The sequence below is a fragment of the Stomoxys calcitrans genome, chromosome 4, assembly GCF_963082655.1.
Source record: "Stomoxys calcitrans chromosome 4, idStoCalc2.1, whole genome shotgun sequence".
NCBI classification, from domain to species: domain Eukaryota; kingdom Metazoa; phylum Arthropoda; class Insecta; order Diptera; family Muscidae; genus Stomoxys; species Stomoxys calcitrans.
This window is the reverse complement of record NC_081555.1, coordinates 131,109,526-131,132,638: the sequence shown is the minus strand read 5'-3', so window position 1 is coordinate 131,132,638 and position 23,113 is coordinate 131,109,526. Positions and strand designations below refer to the sequence as shown.

At 37.6% G+C, this 23,113-nt stretch overlaps 1 protein-coding gene across 3 annotated transcripts in view; it reads right to left on the bottom strand.

The window, feature by feature from the left end:
* LOC106093251 (polyhomeotic-proximal chromatin protein) overlaps nt 1–12,633 on the bottom strand; it is a 32,087-nt gene extending 19,454 nt beyond the window's left edge. Inside the window, exons 1-2 of one of the 3 annotated variants that reach the window (XM_013260293.2) lie at nt 12,268–12,633; nt 11,403–11,645 (exon numbers count right to left, since the gene is read on the bottom strand). In XM_013260293.2, the coding sequence (XP_013115747.2) occupies nt 11,403–11,437 (35 nt within the window). In that variant the 5' untranslated portion in view covers nt 11,438–11,645; nt 12,268–12,633. The other 2 variants (XM_013260291.2, XM_013260295.2) reach the window with 2 other exon arrangements.
* Nucleotides 12,634–23,113: the final 10,480 nt, after the last annotated feature.

Sequence of the window (23,113 nt, the reverse complement as noted above, 5' to 3'; positions counted from 1 at the left end):
GGATGAAAACTATTGATTTTATACTGTTTCTAAACAAAACAACTTAATTGTGACATATGTGTACTTTATCAGTATAAACAAATTAATAAATCTTTGTTTGCCAACTTGTGTTGCGAAAATATTGCTAGAAAAATTGGACTATTTAAAGGAAAATTCGGCTAGAGAATCTACAAAAAGTCTACTTTACAGAAATTAACAATAACAACAACAAAGACGACCGAAGGTTGAAAGAAGTAGCTTAAGTAGATGAATTCGGCTACTCTTTCGAAAATTTGACTATAGAGATAAAGACTAGAGTTTAAAGAAAATCAACTGATAAAAATCATTCCGCGAACATTCTATTAAGAAACAGGAGGGAGACTTTTCATATCAATAAGTGATTCTGATTTATGTTTTAGATTAATGAACGGCGGGTCGATCAGCGACTGGTCTTTATGCAGAAGTATCACACAGCACAAGTTCTTACATATGTTGCCAGCATTAGTGAGAAATATTTATAATGTTCCGAATTAAAATTCAAAAACCGCACTTGACTTTCGCAAATCACTTCACTAGACGAATGAACAGATCAACAGATCAAAATTAACATTTTCTATGTACTAGTACCCAGCTTCCAAGACTGGTGACAGGGAAACTTATGCTTCGAGATAAGGGTTATAAGCAAATGATATATGACAAAAGATGGGGCTTCAAAAGCTACAAGATTTGGGTTCAAAGACCTAAAATTGCAACTTGAATCTTTAAGCCTCCATCTGTTGTGTGCGTGTCTCGCACTGGCAAACAAAAGGCGTGTTCCACTTAATATTCTTATTTAGTTAAAAAATTGTCTGTGTTTGCGAATGTGAACAATCAAAATTTGTTCGGCTATTTAGCACTTTCAGTCTGGTTCAATGGTGGGAACTAAAATCACTCCTCCTTCATTTGTCCCTTTAGCATCACGATGGATCTAAATGCCAACGTGAATCTAATTGTAGTATGACACTATTACCTAACCTGGGACGGGTCTGAGGACAAGCACAATTGTCCTTGAATGCATGCGTTTTGCCAATGTCATCGTTCCTCGAAGAGCAGGAATAAAAACCGTCGTCTCCCTCCCAAGTTTGTTGGAAGACTTGATTAGACTGATCCGATGTCTCTCGCCGATATGGATTGAGACTCCCTTAATTGGGCGCTAATGATTACATATTACTAGGAAATATAATAATCAGAGCGTTCCCGTTGGGACGTAGTGTCAAGTTTAATATCAGAAACTTATTATACTTTTAAAAGCCTTTCGATCGAAACTCATATTGTCATGATCGGTTTACATTCTCCTTTGGGAAATACTGGGAGGGCGGTTCCCCCTGCGACTTATTGCTACTTTATTCTTAATCTTCATCCAAATATCTTTAATTTGACTCCGTTAATATCCCTATCGGTTTACTTTTCAGCTCAGCTTGGGTTACTCTGTGTTTTTGTTGTAAGGGGAATGTCCACCCAAATTCCGAAATCAAAAACTTTATAGCCTTGTCATCCAAAAAATTTAAGACACATGATGATCACCACATTCCCAAAAAAACTTAGGGAATCAATAAATAACAAGGGAGAAGAAAATGCTGCATGTCTAAGAACAAGAACATCAACTGTAAACGGCATGCTCCCACGTCTATGGAGTATTTCCTCTAATATTCGGCAGATTCAAACTTTGTCTTTTAATCCAGCTAACGTATTTTATTGCCTCCTCATAAAGATTGGTGAAAGAATATATTTCTTCTCAAAGAATGCTACACAAATGTATGCCAAAGAATGCTTCAGATTCCGAAAGTATGCTTGGGATACCAAGGAAATGGAATCTCAATCAATAGTTAGATTGGTAGATTGAATCAGGCTGATGGGAACAGGAAACATGCAGCATTCGCACTAAACTACAACTAACTCGAATCCTTCAATAAGACTTAAAATGTTGTAAGCTATCTAAACAACATGGTGAAGTTAAAAGATGTAAAATGTGGGAAAGCTGCAAACAGAAACATCCTCTAAAAATGAAGTGAATAAAAAAGGAGAAGAATCCGAGACGTGACCCGACCAGCTTTATAATTAACTCTAACCACAAGACTATAGTGCGCCTTAGTTGTCACCAAGATTGGATGTTCATCAGATAACGGCAGTCTTTTGGATTACCGTTGCACTGGCCGGCGACTATTCCCAGCCTAGTTAAGGGAATTTCTCTTCTTGTTAATGACAGTTTTAGGATCAGTCTCAACAAATCTCTAAATTAACATAAGATCTGACGTATTTTTTTAATTCTCCTCTTGTAGTAGTTTATGTTTCGGTCTTTTCCAAACCACGAGTTTTCTACAAAAGTCCATTCCGCACAGTCTTTTCGGCTGGTGGATATTAGGGCAGAAACTCCTTTCGGCTCAAGTCAAAGTTTTTGTAGCAGACAGCATGTTGATAGCACCACCACAACTCGGATTTGCATTCCATTGTAGGCTTTCTTTCGGGCTTTAGATACGGCGCTCCAATGGAAACAAAGCCGACCGCCAGTCGCTTCAAGAAGCTACCTTGAATTTTCCTGTCTAGATAAGTTTCAAAATGTTCTCTAGAGTTAAAAGAGAAACGGCAAAAAATTTTTTGACAGCAGCAACTTGGACATTTCAAATCGAATATCATAGCGATCGAACGAAAAAAGATATCCACTTAAAATTTTGCATAGATACTTTTTATTAATGTAACCCATTGGGGACTACAAATGAACATTTTAGTTCAGATTGATATAGCTCCCATAAAACATGGTTTGGCATCAAATTTGGTGTTTGAAGTATGTTTAACACTCTCGAGCCAAATGCCAGCTGGGTACATATGTATATACTTATAGACCCCTGATAAACCGAGCCAAAATTTTAATCACATATGGATTTACGAGGATATCGGTTTCTGATAAACGTTTCTACCTTACGATACCCACACTTAGGATTGGTATGTGAAGTACGTTTATAACTTCCAACACTAACATTGAATCCCTTCCATATAACCGATCTCCGAATTTGAGTTCTTAGATTTGTAGCTGAATCCATGGTGGTGGTGATATCCAACATTATCACGTTTTTGCTGGTGTTAAATCATCTTAATGAAGTCTATAATTACATTTCTTTGCTCTTCTCATCAACAAGTCATTGTTAAAACTAAAATATCATTTGCATGCATATCATAAAAATACATGCATATCGAAACTAAAGTAAGAAGAAATATTAAAATAAATTTGATTATTCCAAATTTACATAGGATTAAGAGTAACGATGATTTCGTTACGTAAATCCTGTAGATTAAGGTATCACAGGTACCAGATACTATAGTGTGCAAAGGCAAAACACCGAAACCTTTAATCTTATGGAATTTTTAGTTTCTCAAAACACACATGTAACAAGATTAAAGCATGAAAAATTCAAAGTAAAGACAGCTGTATAGCTTTTCACGCATTATGGTCAATATGAGTAGTAATTTCTCAAAAACGCATGTAATCTGGCAACCCTGTTGCCAACACTCTCAACTGCAATTTTGACGTCTGTCGCAAGACACAAAACAATCTTCGACGTAGCCGCCACACATATTATGCGAGGAGTTTGGGTAATTTAATCTTTTTTGTTCATGTTTTTTTTTCTCGTTTTTACTATAGCTAAGAAAATTTTAATAAAAGGAAAAAATGTGGCTACAAAAAAAAAACAACCACCGGCAACCATCAGTTGTCAGAGTAGAAGTTTTTTTCAGTATGCAAGGCATGGTGGTTGTTTTATTGGAGTTCATTTTTCGTATGGGGAAGGAAAGGATGTCTGGCGTTAACTTACAAAGGTGGTTGGGGAAATCAGAAGACAATAAATGAGGGGGAGAGTGTGGTTTCCATAAACAAGAAGCCCATTGCAAAATGGCAATGTGAGCCAATTACAAACACACCTACATATATGTATGTTTGTATGTATGCACATCCCAACGTTATTAAAACATTGGATGAAAATACAAAGCAAGAGAACGCCTTGTATTTTCATCCAAATAGAAAATCTATGCATTGGGCCAACAGAGCGGAATGTAAAGAAAAAAGAGGAAGAAATATCAAAGAAGGAGAACGCAACAAAAAAAAGCAACTTCTTAAGCAACAGCGGCAGCAGCAGTTGTCAACACAGCGGGAAACTGGTTTTGTAATAAATGTGCATTTTGGGAATTCTGAAACACTGAGACCTTGCACTGCGAACAAAACAAAAAAAAAAACAATTGTACTGTGCTGTTTTAATAGAGAATTAAATTTCCTCTCTTTCCTTACGAGAGTTTGACAACCGGGATATTGAATTGGAAATTCAAGTACTCTAATTTTTTGTATGGAAACTAGATAGGCACAACAATACTGGAATAACGCTGCACAGTGTCTTAAAACTGTAAATCAAAGGTTGTACTGCAGTTTTTATTTAAAATCTTTTAAATTATCTTCTTATGAAATAAAAACACAATGAAGCACAAACTATACAGGAAAATGAAAGAAGTATTAATAGAAGAAATGTGAAAGTTCAGCATTCATTAGTAATCTAAAACGGTGGGAGGCTTCTCACATTTTGAAAATTAAATTTTAGGTGTATAGTGTGTTCGAAATTATAACTGGTTATACTGCAAGGAATATTTTTGTTATATATTTCAACCTTGAAAATGAAAAGTAGGGTGTGCATGGGATCTAGAATTGAGATCAGGGTCTCCGTTTATATGGGTGCTCTATCTACTTATGGACTTACCTAGTTGGCATTTGATTTGAGTGTTGGAGCGCATACAAGTTGTACTTCACATACTGAATTTAAAATAAATCAGTTTAGAAATGAGGCTGCTAGGGACTCAAGAAGTCAAATCGGGGGACCGGTTTATAGGGAGGCTATATCTTTTTTGAACCAATCTGAGTGGAATTTGGTTTAAGACTACTTTATTTACCAAGTTTTAGCCAAACCGAATATTCTACCACGATACGAACCAATGCGTTCATTGTTATAGACGGACATGCTAACTTATACTTTACGGTGGGCTGCAATGTGGGTGTTGGAAGTCCAATTCCGTCCTTTCCACAGAAAGAAAACGGAAATGGAAAGTCTTGAGTGTTAGCGAATTTAAATGTAAATGAAACATCAAACCAATGCTTGTAATCCGAGGGCGGGTGCTAAGAGGATACCGCAGAACCAATCCCTGATAATGATATAGAATGTAAACCGCCTAATCAGAATGAAGTCCACCAAGTAGCATTAACGCGACCGAAAAGCAACAAGGCAGCTGGAGCCGATGGGTTGCAGCTGAACTATAAGATTGGAGCTGACAGGCTGATAAAGTACCGATGATTGGAATCCCAGTACTAAGAAAGCCAACAAGTTAAATATGTGCCAATTACAGAAGAATAAATCTCCTCCTCATCGCATGGAGGATACTTTTGAGCATACTGTTTGAGAGATTAAAATCTTATGTCATAAGATAATTGGGCCATATCAATGCGGTCCCGCAAAATAAAAAAGTATCTGCAGGATGGCGCCTGCTGATTGAATTTCCTCAGCATGAATTGGAACCTCTCCGAAACATTCAATATCAAATTATGTTTCAGACAGGGAGACAGCTTTTCATTTGGTCCCTTTAGTTTACTGAAGGAGAAGATTATACGAGATGTAGATGTGAATAGGTATGACTAACTATTCGCAAGTGACCATATGCTATTCGCCTATGCCAACGAAATGATTTAGGGTTCGGACACCATATAGAATAAGTAAATGCAGCATTTGAAAGGATCAAAAAAATGCCAGTGAAAGTGGGTCTGGCATTAAATGAAGATTGGACAAAGTATATAGTATCAACTTTAGGTAGGAACTATAGGACATTTTCTTCTCTTTTTCCTATGGAATCACAATGGACAAAAACATCAGAAGAGTCAGATAGCAGACTGCCCCTTAGACCTAACATAACAATTGGAACACTCTGTACACCAAAGCAAACAAATAAAGTAGAAAACTATAACTTTGAGGTAGTCAGTAATTTCACTTACTTTGACAACCCCCCACCGAAACTAATGACTCCAGTTTGGAAATAAAACGAATAATCTTATTGGGAAACATGTGCTATTCTGGATTGAGCAAAGTGTGGGTGAGTGTGGGTGTTAGATGGCAAACCTGCTAAACGAAACAAATTACAACCTAATTGAATAAAAACAAGTAAGAGCCTGCTAAGTTCAGCCGGGCGGAATCTTATATACCCTCCACCATGAATCGCATTAGTCAAGTTCTTTGCGCAGTATCTATTTTAAGGCAAACAAAGAGTAATGAATAAGGACGGAGGAGTAGGAGCTTTATCAAGTTATAGTCCGATTCGGGGCTGAAGAAGCAAAATCGGGAGATTGGTTTATATGGGAGCAGTATAAAGCTATAGATTGATTCAGACCATATTGCACACGTATGTTGAAGGCCATGGAGGAAGCCGTTGTACAGAATTTGTTCCAAATCGGATGAGAATTGCGCTCTCTAGAGGCTCAAGAAGTCAAGATCCCAGATGGGTTTATATGGCACCTATATCAGGTTATGCACCGATTTGAGCCATACTTCGCACAAATGTTCTAAGTGATACGAAATCACCACGCAAAATTACAGCCATATCATATTAGAATTGCGCCTTCTAAATGCTCAAGAAGTCAAGACCCAAGATCGGTTTATATGGCAGCTATATCAGGTTATGAACCGATTTGAACCATACTAAGCACTGATGCTGGAAGTGGTATCAAAATACTAAGTCAAATCGGACGAGAATTGCGCATTCTAGAGGCTCAAGAAGTCAAGACCTAACATCGGTTTTATGGCAGCTATATCAAAACATGAACCCATTTGGCCCATTTACAATCCCAACCGACCTACGCTAGTAAAAAGTATTTGCGCAAAATTTTTAAGCGCATAGCTTTACTGCTTCAAAAGTTAGCGTTCTTTCGACAGACAGACGGACCAACATGGCTAGTTCGACTTAAAATGTCACGACGATCAAGAATAAATACACTTTATGAGGACTTGGACGCAAATTTCGAGGTGTTACAAAAAGATTGACGAAATTAGTATACCCCATCCTATGGTGAATGGTATAATAAGCCTTCTAAGGCCTTAAGAACTCAAGACAAAAGACCATTGCATGTGTAAGTAATATACATATTTGTACCAATATCGTGTATTTGCAGACCCAACGACTTAGTACATCAATACAAAGTATTAATGCAAAATTTCAAATGGATAGCTTCATTCGTTCCAATGTTATAGAGATTTTGACAGACGAACGAACATGGCATGACTCAGAATGTCAAAACGATAAAGAATATGCACATGTTACTTTATATAGTACAAGATCAAAATTTCAAGGAGTTATAATCGGACTGACTAGATAAGTATGTTGCCCATTAATATTTTTTATCAAATTCTGTAGCTTCACAGAGTGGTAGATATTTGGTTTTGTATGAATGAAACCAAGCAGCGTTGACTACAAATAAAATATGAGTCTTATATTTGGTTTTGTATGAATGAAACCAAGCAGCGTTGACTACAAATAAAATATGAGTCTTATCATAATCAATCAAACGACCCATTTGATTATGTAGAAAAAAAAAATTCCACAATTTATAGGCTTGAATTCACTGTGCTGCAGAGCCAGGCAAATAACTTTGAGGGTACATTTCTATTGAGTGTGTTTGTGTGTGTATGTGCTAATGTTTTGTTCATTTTATTCTCCGCTCATGTTTATTTTCTCTCAAATGTTTTTTTCTCGTCTTTCGATGCGGTGAACTTCGGGTTTATTGTAAAACTCAAAACACGTTCACATGCGTGTGTTTGTTTTTGTTTGGCTGCTTATTCGGCAACAAACGGGAACAACAACAACTACCCCAGCAAACGGCTCAAAACTAAACACCCTGTGAATGTTGGTTGCTGCTGCACTGAAGAGTAAGTAGAAGAGTACGGTTAATACCTGGTTTAAGTGTGCTGCTATAAACATTTGTGTAAGTGCGTGGTGTGTAGAAATGGAGAAGATACTAAACCAAGCAAGCTAAACAACAACAAATATAGTTATAACACCTTAAATTATGCGCTCTAAGCCAAGTATGCTTTGACTGTGACGTCCGTCCATCCATCCACCCGCTGGCCTAACGAAAGTATAGTATTAAGATGTATGAAATGCATGATGGGTATATATTACTCAAGCCTTGTCTGCTGTTTTCTATTGTTGTTGTTTCATGAAATAGTCAACGTAAATATTGGCCGTAGCTCATACTGACAGCCAGCAAAACATGCCATAACACATTTGATGGCTTCAAAAAGTTAGTTGAAGTAATAACACAGGAAAAACAACAGTTGATGGAATAATGTTGCATGTCTTGCCTGCAAGCAATGACAATGTCCCAACATTATAGAATTTCTCAGCGTGTGTTAGTATTCTTACGCACGCACACATATGCAACATAAGGCATAATGCATAAGGAGACGAATACCTCTCATATCAGCCATTATTTGCAGACCTTAACCCTAAGGCGTTGGATATCCCACTTCCAACTAAAATCTCAATTATGAGCTCGAGTCCAAGAGGGATGTTTTGAAGATTATTACCAAATATAACAATCACATAAAAAATCGTAGAATAAATGCTGGATACTTTAAAAAGGAAGGGGAGCTGTATCCATAATTGGAAAATTTCATTATTAAAAATATCTACCTATCCAACTTAAATGCACGACATTGGTTAATAATGACACTTTATGGAGAATAACTACCAAGACTACCTAGGCTAAATATATATCAATACACTAATCTGTGCATATGGAGAATATTACTAAAGCATTTAGAGTATCTAGAGCGAGTTGAATGTGAAGTATATATGAAATTTCGGTTTAATTGGAAAAGATTTTCGTCTTTAAGGGTATAACAAGTCAAATCTTTAAATGGGAGCAACATATATCTAAATCTTGACCGATGTTGTCCCTTAACAAACTCAACCAATTTAGCTCAATAAAAATGTTTAGCAAGATTTGATTTAGATTCTTATCGGGAGCTGACCATGATACTCAATCAAATCGGTTCATCGGTCAATTAGTGCGTAGACCGATGCTATGGTTTGAAGGGTTGCATTGTGGTCCGTTTTCGAACAGAAGAATGATAATCCTAGCACGGATTGCTAGGATATGCTGTGATTAATGGTGATTTTCCCTGTGATTGTGGAAACAAGGCACAGGATTATGGGTGAGCACATTTCGTACTTTGACTCTCGCCAAATACGCTTCTCTTCTGCCGGATGCTTGAAGTGGCTGACTGGATAAAACTCTCACTTATGAGAATTCTATCTCGCTTCGCCTGGTTCCTCTCATCTGCAATTTTGTATGGTGTGAAATTTTTTCCGTAGTTTTCTTCTATTTTCATTGGGGGAGCACGAAAGACCTAAATTTTTCGAGGAAGCAACTGGTGCCTGTGGTCGCATGACGCGTGCCTATGTGAAACTTAACCTACCAACAGATCGAACAAATAAGTATACCGCCAGAATTTTTTTCTCTACGTATGAGTGAAAAAATTTTCAATCTGAAAGGGCTCCCAAAATCGTGCTTTCAAATAACCTCTACCGATCGGATCTGCATATTCTGTGATATTCAGACAGCAAAGGTTTTTGTTGCTACGAGCATAGATTATAATGGCCCTTTTAGACGGCAGATCATGATCGTACTCATGGTGTATACGTGTTGATGACAGGTTTTGCCAAAAACGGTACATCGTGTTTTTTTTTTTTTTTTTGATTTTATTAAATTTTTCATATTTTACTTCCCAATTCCTAATTTTATTTGTCAGAGAACATGTTTTTCAATATCTGTCAATTAGTGGTTACACATTTCTTTGTAAACGGTAATCGATAGACGTCATTCATCGAAAAAATCAAATGATTTGGATTTTTCAGCTATGACTGATGGTTGTGTACATGTGACGCATACACCTTTGTTTTCACCAATATTATTGCAATGGCCATACATCAGATGTGCCATGTAAACACATGGGGCTAGAATTGATGCCAGCATGCATAAGATATTTTACTGCCCAGGCGACCATTGTTGTTGTGCAAGGGACTTTGAAATCCCCATTTATATTGTCGGAGACAGTTTAGTCCCATCCAGTGCAAGTGTGATAGAATCTGGATAGAATTTCAATGCAAAGTTGCCCTGTATAACAGTTAATAATAAGCGAAAAATCGTGATTTGCCCTACATGTGGGTTCTAAGGCCAATTCGTAATTAAAAAATTTTTAGGTTCAATAAAAATTATTGAAACAAAAATCATTTAATTGAAGACGTTTTCAATCACATTCTTTATTGAAAAATTTTTCAGATTCCATTAAAAATATGATTGAATCAGTTAAATTTTTAATTGAAAATTTGCAAAATTGGCAATCACTATTGTGATTGAAAATATGTTCAGATTTAGGGTTGGTATTCTGTTCGGCTTTTCATGTTCAAGCAGAGTTCTTTATTTTGTCGAGCCCAAATTTTATTCAACAGGCAGAAAGACGGAAGAACTTGGCTAGATCGACTTAATCGGGTTACAAACAGACTGACCGATTTAAATTACGGCAAAACCACGAAGGACGGACATAAACAATCCGAATCAAGTAGTGATAACAAAATGATGATTGTAATTACGTCCTTCAGGTCTTTGCAAAAAAGTGCACTATATTCTAGTGTACTGCAACGGTACTGTAAGGTATACAAATAACAATGAAATTTCTTGACAAAAGTGTATTTATAATAACCTTTTTAAAATATATTTACATTTTTTAAGTCTTCACACCATCTAACTATCCACAAAACCAAAAAACAACCATTTCACATCACATCCAGCGAAATTGTCACTACATTTTCTTAAAAGAAATTTTAAAATAATGCAAAAATTTAATCACCACCAAAAAATACCTAAAATGCACAATGTGTACACAATTCGTATGGCAAATAATCCCACTACAAGTAAAATGCAACCCTGGACGTCTGGTTTGATGTATTTTTTGCTGCAAATGAAAACAACAAGCGAGGGCTGTCAAAAAACCCCACAATAACACCAGAGTAGGAGCAAGAGAGAGCGAAAGAAAATTCAAAGAGAACAAACTAAAATGAGAGCGAAATAATAAAAGCAAAACCCAGATACAAATATATGTATACCACGTAGTAACAACAACAAAAAACCATGCAAAGTCTCGGCATAAAAAGAATAGAAAAAAAGCAAAAGATGAAAAAAACTACAACCAAGTGAAATGAAAAGTAAATATTTAACGTAATATAGTAAAGAATTAAAATGTTTTTTACTATAATGGCAAGGAAAATAAACATTTTAAATAATAATAAATAAATGAAAAAACAAATACCTTCTTGAATAAACTTTTAAAGCATGACGATCCATCGTTTAAAATAAAATCGAATTTAAACGAAATGAAATTATCAAAGCATGCAACATCATAGTTTCTTTTTGTTTGTTTCTTTGCCTTCTTCTTTTTGGTTTATGGGATGATGTTTTGTTGTATGTTTGTTCTTTGTTTTATTAATTTTTTTATTTCTTCGTAATATTATTCACATTTCATGTCTGCTGTCTGTTTCATTAATGCAAAAGGCTAAAAGTTACAACACAACCAATATAATATGAGACCACCAACAACAAAAATAGTCGTGTGCGTTTGAAGGAAACACACCAAAGCAAAAAACAAAAAAAGAGAAGTTTCACCGTACGTTATTTTCAAAGAAGAAGCAAATATGTAAGTATGTTGGGTATATCTGCTGCGGCAGTCGAATGCTTTGTTACCGACAACAAAAAAGTGTTTTTTTTTTATAGTGTGATGGGTCGTTGGTGTGTGTAGTGGTGCAGACCAGAGATTGATTTCAATCCAATAATTTTTTATATGGCATTATTTTATGGTACAAACATTAAGCTTTATCGCAAGAAATATAAAATTAAATTGCAGCACCTGCTTTCGGACTATCTTATAGATATAGAGGAGCACTGCGAATTTATTAAATTTATAATAGGGATGCCGCTAATGTTGGTGAGCAAGCTCGGGTGGTAATAATGATATGCTGGGGCGACAATTGAAGACTACTGCTGCTGCTAGTGCACTTATGTAAACTTATTCATGGCCACTTATTAGCCTTTTTCTCTGCGAGGTCTTTGGGCCGTTTTTTTATAACTTCTTATTGATAACTTTAATTATATTTATTAAAAAGGTATGTTTTTCATACTTTTTTCCAAGCTAATACATTTTTTCTCGGGTGGTTTCACTCTCTTTTTGTAATTTTTCTTCTTCTTTTCATTTTGTTTCTTGTTCACTTAACACACACACACACAGTATGAACGCATTCCAAACACCGAGATTGAAAGAGAATAGGAAAAATTGAAGCAACCGAACTCGAAGGCAAGCAAACACGTACTAAACGGCAACTCTATAGCAAGCAAAATCAGCTATACTGAATAAAGCACACACAATCATACACCACCTAAACGTACGGACTGTCATCGTACCAGTCGCTTCGTACAAACTGGTTTTTCTGCTCTCTCTTAATGAGTTGCTTACTCGCTTAGCAATATTTTTGTGTATACTTTGCCATGGCTCAAGTGCAAATAGAAGAAAAGACTAGTGTGGTCTCTTTTTGATCCACGGTTTCTTGCATGTGTTCATTATAAACCGCCAAAACATTCTCTCTGCCTCTATCTACTCTTCCCTTTAGAAAACAACTCACGCACACACATTCAACCATTGAGTAGGTTTATTTTTTCATTTTATGAGGGGTGATTATCACGATGGAAATTAAAAATAACAACGTTCATGTTTATACATCCGTTGCTTTGTTATCGCCATACACTAATGGTGGTGGTTTGGTGTATTAGCTCGCTGGCTAACAACATGGTGGCTTGATGGTGGTGGTGGTGGTTGTCGTACAGAAAAATTCATGCTCTCAGCCAAGGCAACGGAGACGGCGGGTAGGTAGTTTTTGTGGAAGCGAAAGAAAAAATGCCCTAAAATATTACTATGTTGTTGGTGTTGTTGCCTATATTTGTACTCTGCTACCTTGTGTTGGCTGGCTTTTGCTTACAATAAACAGCAGCTGTCGCGCAGTCGAGATATTTAGCAACCACATTTCTCACACAGACCCTCCGCTGTCTGATGTGGGTATTGTGTTTGTTTTTGTTGCTGGGTTTCTTTTTCTTTGTACGTTTGCTTCTCTCTACCCCTTGAAATTTCCTGATTTCTGTTTAGTCATCATCTTTTTGTGTGCGCATTAATGGTGTTTTTTTGTTTTTTTTTTTTTTTTGAAAAAGTTGCTTTCATCTTTTATTTCGATCACCTTACAGTTAGTGTTGCTGTTGTTGTTATTTGTCTATGTGTGTGTGCATGTGTAGCCATGGATGGGTATTTGATAATTATTTATTTTTCACATTTCGTTTTGTGCCTTAGCTCTTTGATGTTGTTGGCTTTGTGCGTTTTTTTCTGTTCAATTTCCATTTTACCCTGCGCACAACATTCAGATAGTTTATCATGTCATGCATGGAACATTCTGAATTGATTGTTGGTGTTGTTGTTTTGCCTACCATCTCCACATGTATACCCACATACAGTCACACAGTTGATGTGTGGTATCGTGCAGTCATCGCACGAAATAAAAGTTTAAAATGATTGTGCCTCAAACCACATGACTGACATGGCTTCTTAGTTGTTGTACAATTGATATACTATTTTGTTAGTCATTTGTTGGGTAGTAACAGAAACACAAACAATTTTTAATGGGCGAATAGCATTTAAATGTTGATTAGACAAGAATGGACGGTAAACGTTTATCTGGTGGGACGTTCATATTTACAGGTAATTACTTAAGGCAGGCAAACAATATGGCAATATGCAATAATAGGTAGGTATTTGATGTCTCTTATTATAAAAAGTCCACTAACAATAACTATTCAGCGGTCGAATAACAATTAAGATAGCTTAATATTGGGTTGCCTAAAAAGTAATTGCGGATTTTTTAAAAGAAAGTAAATGCATTTTTAATAAAACTTAGAATGAACTTTAATCAAATATATAATTGCTATTTTGTTCGATAACCTTTTGCCATCTTCCTGGCAAATTTAGTATTCCACGCTCATAGAACTTCTGGCCTGAACCACGTGCGATTTTATAGCTACATCATTGCCGAAAGTTTTACCATTTAAGGAGTTCTGCAAAGATCGAAATAAATGGTAGTCTGATGGTGCAAGGTCATGGCTATATGGTGGATGCATCAAAAGTTCCCAGCCAAGCTCACTCAGTTTTTGGCGAGTGACCAAAGATGTGTGCGGTCTAGCGTTGTCCTGGTGGAATATGACACCTTTACTTGACCAATTCTGGTCGCTTCTCCTTGATGGCTGTATTCAATTTGTCCAATTGTTGACAGTAAACATCCGAATTAATCGTTTGGTTCCTTGGAAGCAGCTTAAAATATACCACACCCTTCCAATCCCACCAAACAGACAGCATAACCTTCTTTTGGTGGATATCAGCCTTTGAAGTGGTTTGAGCTGGTTCACCATGCTTGGACCATGATCGTTTTCGACTAATGTTGTTGTAAACAATCCATTTTTCATCTCCAGTTATGATTCGTTTTAAAAACGGATCGAATTCATTGCGTTTAAGGTGCACAAGCGTTGATTCGGTTTGTTAAATGAATTTCTTTCAATACATGTGGTACCCAAATATCAAGCTTTTTCACCAGTCCAAGACTTTTTATGTGATAATGAACGGTTGATTTTGGTATATTTAACTTCTCTCCTATCTCACGCTCAGTTACATGACGATCCAATTCGATTAATGCTTAAAATTGGTCAACGCCGACTATATGAAAAATCAGCAATTACTTTTTGGGCAACCCAATAGTATACATACCACCCAGAGGCAGTTTAGGTTAGGGGTTAAGTTGAAAAGATGGTGCGGATACTAATCCGCCCCATGCCACTAAGGATATACACCTAAGCCAATGATCGGCTTGTTGTGGCTTCTAAATCCCAAATTGTTCTCCATTCCACGCACCTAAAGGCTCTATTACACGGTATATAGTTGTTTTATGACATTTCAAATTTAGCACATGTTGAGTTGTACATGTCGTGTGATACAAACGAAACTAACATATGAAAATCACTTTTCAAAAAAGCACATGTATGTTTTTTGCCTTCTCTATTCCTTCTAACAAAAACATAAAGAAATTATTAGCTGTTTTAAGAATTGAGCCCTCTAGGGACTCAAGAAGTCAAAACCCAAGATCGGTTTATAAATTGGGGCTATATCAGGTTATGGAGTGATATAGACTATACTTGGTACAGTAGTTGGAACTCACTTCATGCAAAATTTCAGCCAAAACAGGTAAGAACTCCGCCCTCTAGAAGCTCTAGAAGTCAAGACCCATGTTCGGTTTATATGGCAGCTATATCAGGTTATGAACCGATTAAGACCATACCTGGCACAGTTGTCGGATGTGATACCAAAACACCATGTTGAGCCAAATCGGATAAGAATTGCGCCTTGTAGAAGCTCAAGAAGTCAAGACCCAAGATCGGTTTATATGGCAGTTAAATCAAAACATGGACCGATATGGCCCATTTACAATCTCAACTGACCTACACTAATAAGAAGTGTTTGTGCAAAATTTCAAGCGCCTACCTTTACTCCTTCGAAAGTCAGCGTGCTTTCGACAGACGGACGGATGGACGGACAGACGAACGGACATGGCTAGATCGACTTAAAATGTTATGACGATCAAGATTATATATACTTTATGGGGCTTTGACGCATATTTCGAAGTGTTACAAACGGAATGACGAAATTAGTATACCCCCCATCCTATGGTGGAGGGTATAATGACATGTCATAAGACATCTACATGCCGTGTAATAGCGCCTTAAGTAAGTAAATTTCTGATATTGTGTCCCCAACTAAGTGCCGGTGTCTGTTAGTCACAAAAGCCGGGCAATGACATAGGATATGCTGCGACGTCTCATCAACTTCCCAACATGCCCTACACATTTTATCATCACTTTCCGCATCTATTCTGCATAAGTGCTCTCGTAGTTCTATGTGTTCCGTTATGGTACCGAAAGCTATACTGATCTCCTTCATAGTTCCTTTCAATAAGATCCTTGTCTTGACTTGATCTTGACTTCTTGAGCCGCTAGATGGCGCAATTCTTATCCGATTTAGCTGAAATTTTGCGCGAGGTGTTTTGTTATGACTTCTAACAATTGTGCTAAGTATGGCGCAAATCAGTACATAACCTGATATAGCTGCTATATAAAGCGATCTGGGATCTTGACTTCTTGAGCCTCTAAAGGGCGCAATTCTCATCCGACTTGGCAGAAATTTTGTTCCACGGCTTCTCCCATGACCTTCAATACCTTTGCTTCTTTAGCCCCTGCAATGCGCAATTCTTATCCGAATGGACTCACATGTTACACAACGACTTCTACAATGTTCAGCATTGAATTCATTTATGGTACGAATCGGATTACAACTTGAGCTCCAATAGCATAACAGTTCTTCTTCATTTTTCTTTTTTGCCTAAAAGAGAAGCAAAAATCTCGACAAATGCGATCCATAGTGGAGGGTATATAAGATTCGGCCCAGCCCAACTTAGCACGCTCTCACTTCTTTTTATAGAGGTGGTATGCCTCGGACGGAAACATCTTTGGAAAACCCGTTGAATACTTTTTATGATTCTCTGATTTAAAGAAAATTAGTGAGAAACAAAAGGTAACGTAATTTTTATGATTGTGGCAGGAAGCTAAAAGACTCCCATAAATTTATGTTGAATTGCCCTTTGGGTTTTTTTTATTATAGCCACTCGGTTCATATTCGATTTAAGGAGGGTAAGGAACGTGATTTTTTTTTATTGATGTGTGTTCTTCCGTTGGCTACCTGTTGGGGATGATTTTGTTACAGAAACCACATTTATGAGGGGTCTTTAATTAGGAAGTTTTGAAAATTTTGCAGCGTGCCCATTCATAAATACCTATTAAAAAAGACGTTGTATAAATAGGTGATCATTTATCGATTTGTGTCATTCAACAGGTTTAGACAAACCCGAATAACAGCAAGGCATTTTCCATTCAAGTTATTGAATACAATAAAACATGTCATTCAAGAAGAGACACCAGTTTTGAAATAAAGCGAAGAATAATACTGGCAAAGAGATGCTACTTTGGATTAAGCACGCAGATTAGAAACAAGGGCACCTCTCGACAGACCAAGAGTACACTATATAAGTCACACAGACCACCCGTGTTGTTATATGGTTCTGAGGCATGGGTACTTGTGAAAGCAAACGAGGCAATACTTGGAGTGTTTGAGAGAAAGATTAATCGTAATATATATATGGATCAGTTTGCGTTAATGGAGAATATAGGCGTCATATGAACCACGCGCTGTATGACGACGATAGCATAGTTACACGTATCAACGGTTGCGTTGGCTGGGTCATGTTGTCAGAATTGATGAAGAAGCTCCAGCAAAGAAGACTTTTGAACGCAAACACCGATGGAAAGATTAAGTGTTGGGAGACACTTCGAAACTTGGTTCAGAGATTATAAAATGAGCGCAGAATATCGAGACGCTTGGAACGCTATGCTATGTTCGGCTTGTGGAATAAATGTTTTGTCATAGCCAATTAAAGTAAGTATACAAGAAGACCTCTTTTAACACAAACAAGTAAAAGCGCGCTAAGTTCGGCCGGGCCGAATCTTATATACCCTCCACCATGGATCGCATTTGTCGAGTTCTTTTCCCGGCATCTCTTCTTAGGCAAAAAAAAGGATATAAGAAAAGATTTGCTCTGCTATTAGAGCGATATCAAGATATGCTCCGGTTTGGACCACAATTAAATTACGTGTTGGAGACCTGTGTAAAATGTCAGCCAATTCGAATAAGAATTGCGCCCTTTGTGGGCTCAAGAAGTAAAATAGAGAGATCGATTTATATGGGAGCTGTATCGGCCTATAGACCGATTCAGACCATAATAAACACGTATGTTATTGGTAATGAGAGAATCCGTCGTACAAAATTTCAGGCAAATCGGATAATAATTGCGACCTCTAGAGGCTCAAGAAGTCAAGATCCCAGATCGGTTTATATGGCAGCTATATCAGGTTATGAACCGACTTGTACTTTATTTGATATAGTTGTTGAAAGTAACAATAAAAAACGTCTTGCGAAATTTCAGCCAAATCGGATAGAAATTGAGCCCTCTAGAAGTTCAAGAAGTCAAGACCCCAGATCGGTTTATATGGCAGCTATATCAGGTTATGAACCGATTGATTGAACCATACTTGGCACAGTTGTTGGATATAATAACAAAACACGTCGTGCAAAATTTCATTCCAATCGGATAAGAATTGCGCACTCTAGAGGCTCAAGAAGTCAAGACCCAAGATCGGTTTATATGGCAGCTATATCAGGTTATGGACCGATTAGAACCATACTTGGGACATTTGTTGGATATCATAACAAAACACGTCGTGCAAAATTTCATCCCAATCGGATAAGAATTGCGCACTCTAGGGGCTCAAGAAGTCAAGACCCAAGATCGGTTTATATGGCAGCTATATCAAAACATGGACCGATATGGCCCATTTACAATACCAACCGACCTACACTAATAAGAAGTATTTGTGCAAAATTTCAAGCGGCTAGCTTTACTCCTTCGGAAGTTAGCGTGCTTTCGACAGACAGACGGACGGACGGACGGACATGGCTAGATGGACATAAAATTTCACGACGATCAAGAATATATATACTTTATGGGGTCTCAGACGAATATTTCGAGTAGTTACAATCAGAATGACGAAATTAGTATCTTGGTGGAGGGTATAAAAAAAAACAAGGAAACTTAGAGAAAGAACCTAGCCCTGTTTCAAGGACCATCAAGAAGATGTAACGTGGTAATTGTTAATGGACCATTAAGTGAACGGAGACGCATATCCCTAACAAATTTTCATAAGTCCACTACCAAAGTACGGGAAGAGAGGATCGATCAAGTTGCTATAAAGCTTAGGTCCCTATAGAGCAAAACATTGAACTTCCCGAATATATCTGTTCAAGCCATTTGTGCAAAGCTAACAAAACTTCTCAAAGACGAGCGCTGCGGAAAAAATAAAATTTTGATTTTTTGAAGGAATTGTTTGACATCACAAAAGTAAAAAGCAAAAGGATGTGCAAGAAAGATGAGGACTTCTACAAACTACAAGTTGAGAGCAAAGGCTGCGTTGGCTATTCCAGCGGCAAGCCTGCTGGTGCCAATACCATCCATCCTTTCAAGCAAAAGAGGGCAATGTAAGCGACTGTTTCCCCACTTACCAACTCAGCGATACTTGATTGTTCCGAAAGTAGTACGGACTCATTCAACAACAGTACAGATAGTACTTGGGAGGATTACAATGCAATATCAAGGAGAAATAGGCCCGGCACGGGATGGCTGTGAGCAACACACAGACTGGAACATTTAGCGCTCCAAATTGTGTGGAGTTCATTGTTGTCACGAGAAGCTTAGCTGCGAGCTACTGGGCGCGTTCACAGGTTGCGGATAGTGGAATGCTCCACACGGAGTAGGTTCAACGGTAGTAGCGGACAATCAGCTGTATTGAGCAAAGAGTCTCAGTGAGAGCCCGTTCGACACCGGCTCTTGCACAAATACTGAGTGCCTGTGATGCTCGATATGAAAAGGCGAGTTTTGGCGCCTTTAAATAACCAATGGTCACCTGGTTCCCACGGTGACCGGTCCTTTGGACCGGAACGAGCTTGCTCATCTACAGGAGCTTGACGAGGATCGCTACCTCCACATGAAAATGTGGCTACAACAACAACAAGGCGAAAAAGGAAGCATAACCCAAAATGCCTTGTTACAAGCTCAAAGCTGTCGTTCCACGGAGCGGCAACGGTCTGTCACCACCTTTTCGTTGAGGGCATTGAAATTCTAACCCCATGCCAATCGGGCATCCACAAAGCTATATACAAGGAAGCTGCTCGGGTGAAGGAGTACTTGGTAAGCACGCTTTATCTGGAGAATTGCAGCAATCACTTTGACGGCAAATACCTTGAGAGCCTTGAATATCAGACCGTGGTCCTAAAGAATGAATCCAAAGAAATTAATTTGAACTTTGGAAAAGTTCAAACAATCGCCGAAGGAATCCAGAATGTGTTACATAAGTTCAAACTGTGGGGATCAATTGTGATGATGGTTGCCGATACAACAAGCTTGAATACCGGCAAAAAGACAGGCGTTTTAGTTCGAACGAGAAAGGTCATCCCACAACCAAGTTCATCAGTTGCCAGCACTTTCTGTTGGACGATGAGACTAGATTATCAAACATCGAGTAAATTTTTGTGCAGGAATTGATGAGCAATTATGATGAATTGAAAGCAGTCTTCAGAAATGGTTAAACTTAGTTAAGGAAACGGGCGGCTGGAGAGATTACATGGAGTTTCTTTACCACCTCACTCGTGTCTTCCGTCACTTCACAAAGAGGAGGGAATTCCCCTTTTGTAAAGTTTAACCAGATTCCAAACATCTGCAATGCACGCTGGAATTCTCGTCCCTTTCTTGCTCTTCTTGCGTTTATTCTGATGCCTGAAACCCGTAATAGCCTTTAGAAATGATGAAACTTAGATTAAGGAAAGGGCGGAAGGAGAGATAACATGATGTTTCTCTTCCACCTCACTCGTGTCTTTCGTCACTTCACGGAGAGGAGGAAATTCCCTTTTGTTAAGTTTAACCAGAGGCTACCGTAGTGCAGAGGTTATCTGAATACCTGGGTTCGAATCCTGGCACAATCATCAGAAAATTTTTCAGCGGTGGTTATACCCTCCCCATGCTGGCGGCATTTGTGAGGTACTTTGCCATGTAAAAACTTCTTCCCAAAAAGGTGTCGCTTTGCAGATACGGCTATAAAAAGGAGGTCCCTTATCATTGAGCTTAAAATTGAATCGGACAGCACTCATTGATTTGTGAGAAGTTTGCCTCAGTTTCTTAATGGAATGTTCATGGGCAAATTTGCAAAGTTTAACCAGATCCCAAACATCTGCAATGTACGCTGGAACTCTCGTGCCATTCTAGCTCTTCTTGCGTTTACTCTGATGCCTGAAACAACGAACAGGTTGCGTTCATTTTCGTTCATTTCTTACTCATGGGCTGATCATAGGTTCAGTAGTCAATTGTTTCGCGCTGAAGATTTTGCAGAACTATCCGCTCTAAATTACTACCCAAAAGCTCTCAAATGCTTGAAGAGAAAAGACGAATATCCAATCAACATAGCCCGGAGCTACCAGTGCTGTGAGCGTGCGATCAAAGTTATGCAAGACTCCTGTCGCAACAAGGACAACCTCCTTTTGAGATTCATCGTGGATATTTGACTTCCTTGGGTGTTTGATGATGTTACATACCTATATGGGGCTCTAAAGCTTGTGTTCAATTATAAAGGGTGATTTGATTTTTTAAGAGCTATAGGAAAGCTTACTATAAAAAACCCATACAATTCAGAAAAATGCATGAAATCTTTATTTGAATCGATAGCAAGGTCCATATAATTTATGTTTGAAGATTATTTCATGCAAATGTTGACCGTGATTTTGGCGTACTCTTTCCAACATTCCGGACGTTATCTCACGTATAAATGTTTCAATGTTGTCTTCCAATACGTCAAGTTACGAAACGATTCGCATTATCTTTGAAGAAATACGGTCCAATGATAGCATTTTGATAATAAAATTCAATAATTTGTAAGATTTGTTCGTTTGTAAGACGATTCATGGTTTAATTATAGACAAATTGGAGTCGTTTGACAGTGAAACCAAACACGAAACGTGCGTAAGCGGTTTAAACCGGTGTTGCCAAAAGACCGCTTACAGCGTCTTAAAAAATTGCCCAAAAATGCCGAAACAAAAGTTTTTAAATCATTTTTTGCATGAGGGTTTTTCTTATCGAATCACCTTAAATGTAAAATTTTAAGTAAAAACTCATGAAAATATGATACAGGGATATGAGGTTGTAAAAAATGCATTACCCTAGTGTACATATTTCTTAAATCTGACCTTTTTTAAGGATAGGAACCTACACGAAAAAAATAAAACGTTTGAGACATTTGTACGAAAAACAAAATACTTTTATTACGAACTTTTTCTTTTATTTTTAACTATGCAACGTTTCGCTTCAACATTATTGCAGCATTATTGAATGCTACTAACCTTGTTTATTGTAAATCCTTTAGCAACTTCGCCGACGGTAAACGTACCTTTCTTTTGTTGTAAAACCCAAAACTCTTCAATGGTAAAAGAATTTCGATAACCGCAAAGGTTATTTTTTTACCCGACTAAAAATTATTCTCTTGTGTCTCTCCTACTAGAGAGAGGGAGAGGGTGAGTATTTAAACGGACATTGAGTGGTCTAATAAATACAAGACATTGTACTTGTAGAACAAACTATTGGTCTTTTTGGTATCTATATCCCAATTTATACCTATATCAACCACATACGACACTGTGTCAAATTTCAGCGAAATCGGATTATAAATACACCTTTTATGGAGCCAAGACTTTGAATTGAGAGATCGGTTTATATAACAGCTATATCCATATATGTACCGATCTGGCCCAAATTGAAGGATGTTGAAGGCTCTAACACAACTCACTGTCGCAAATTTCGGCAAAATCGGACATTAAATGCGCCCTTTATGGGCCTAAAATCTTAAATCGAGAGATCGGTCTATATGACAGCTATATCCAAATCTAGTCCGATCTATCTCAAATAGAAGAAGGGTGTCGAAGGCCCTAACACAACTCAATGTCCCAAATTTCGGTGAAATCGGACAATAATTGCGCCTTTTATGGGCCCAACATCTTAAATCGAGAGATAGGACTATATGGCAGCTATGTCCAAATCTAGACGGATCTGGGCCAAATTGCAGAAAGATGTCGAAGAGACTAACATAACTCAATGTCTCAAATTTCGGCGAAATCAGACAATAATTGGGCCTTTTATGGGCCCAAAACCTTATATCGAGAGATCGGTGTATATGGCA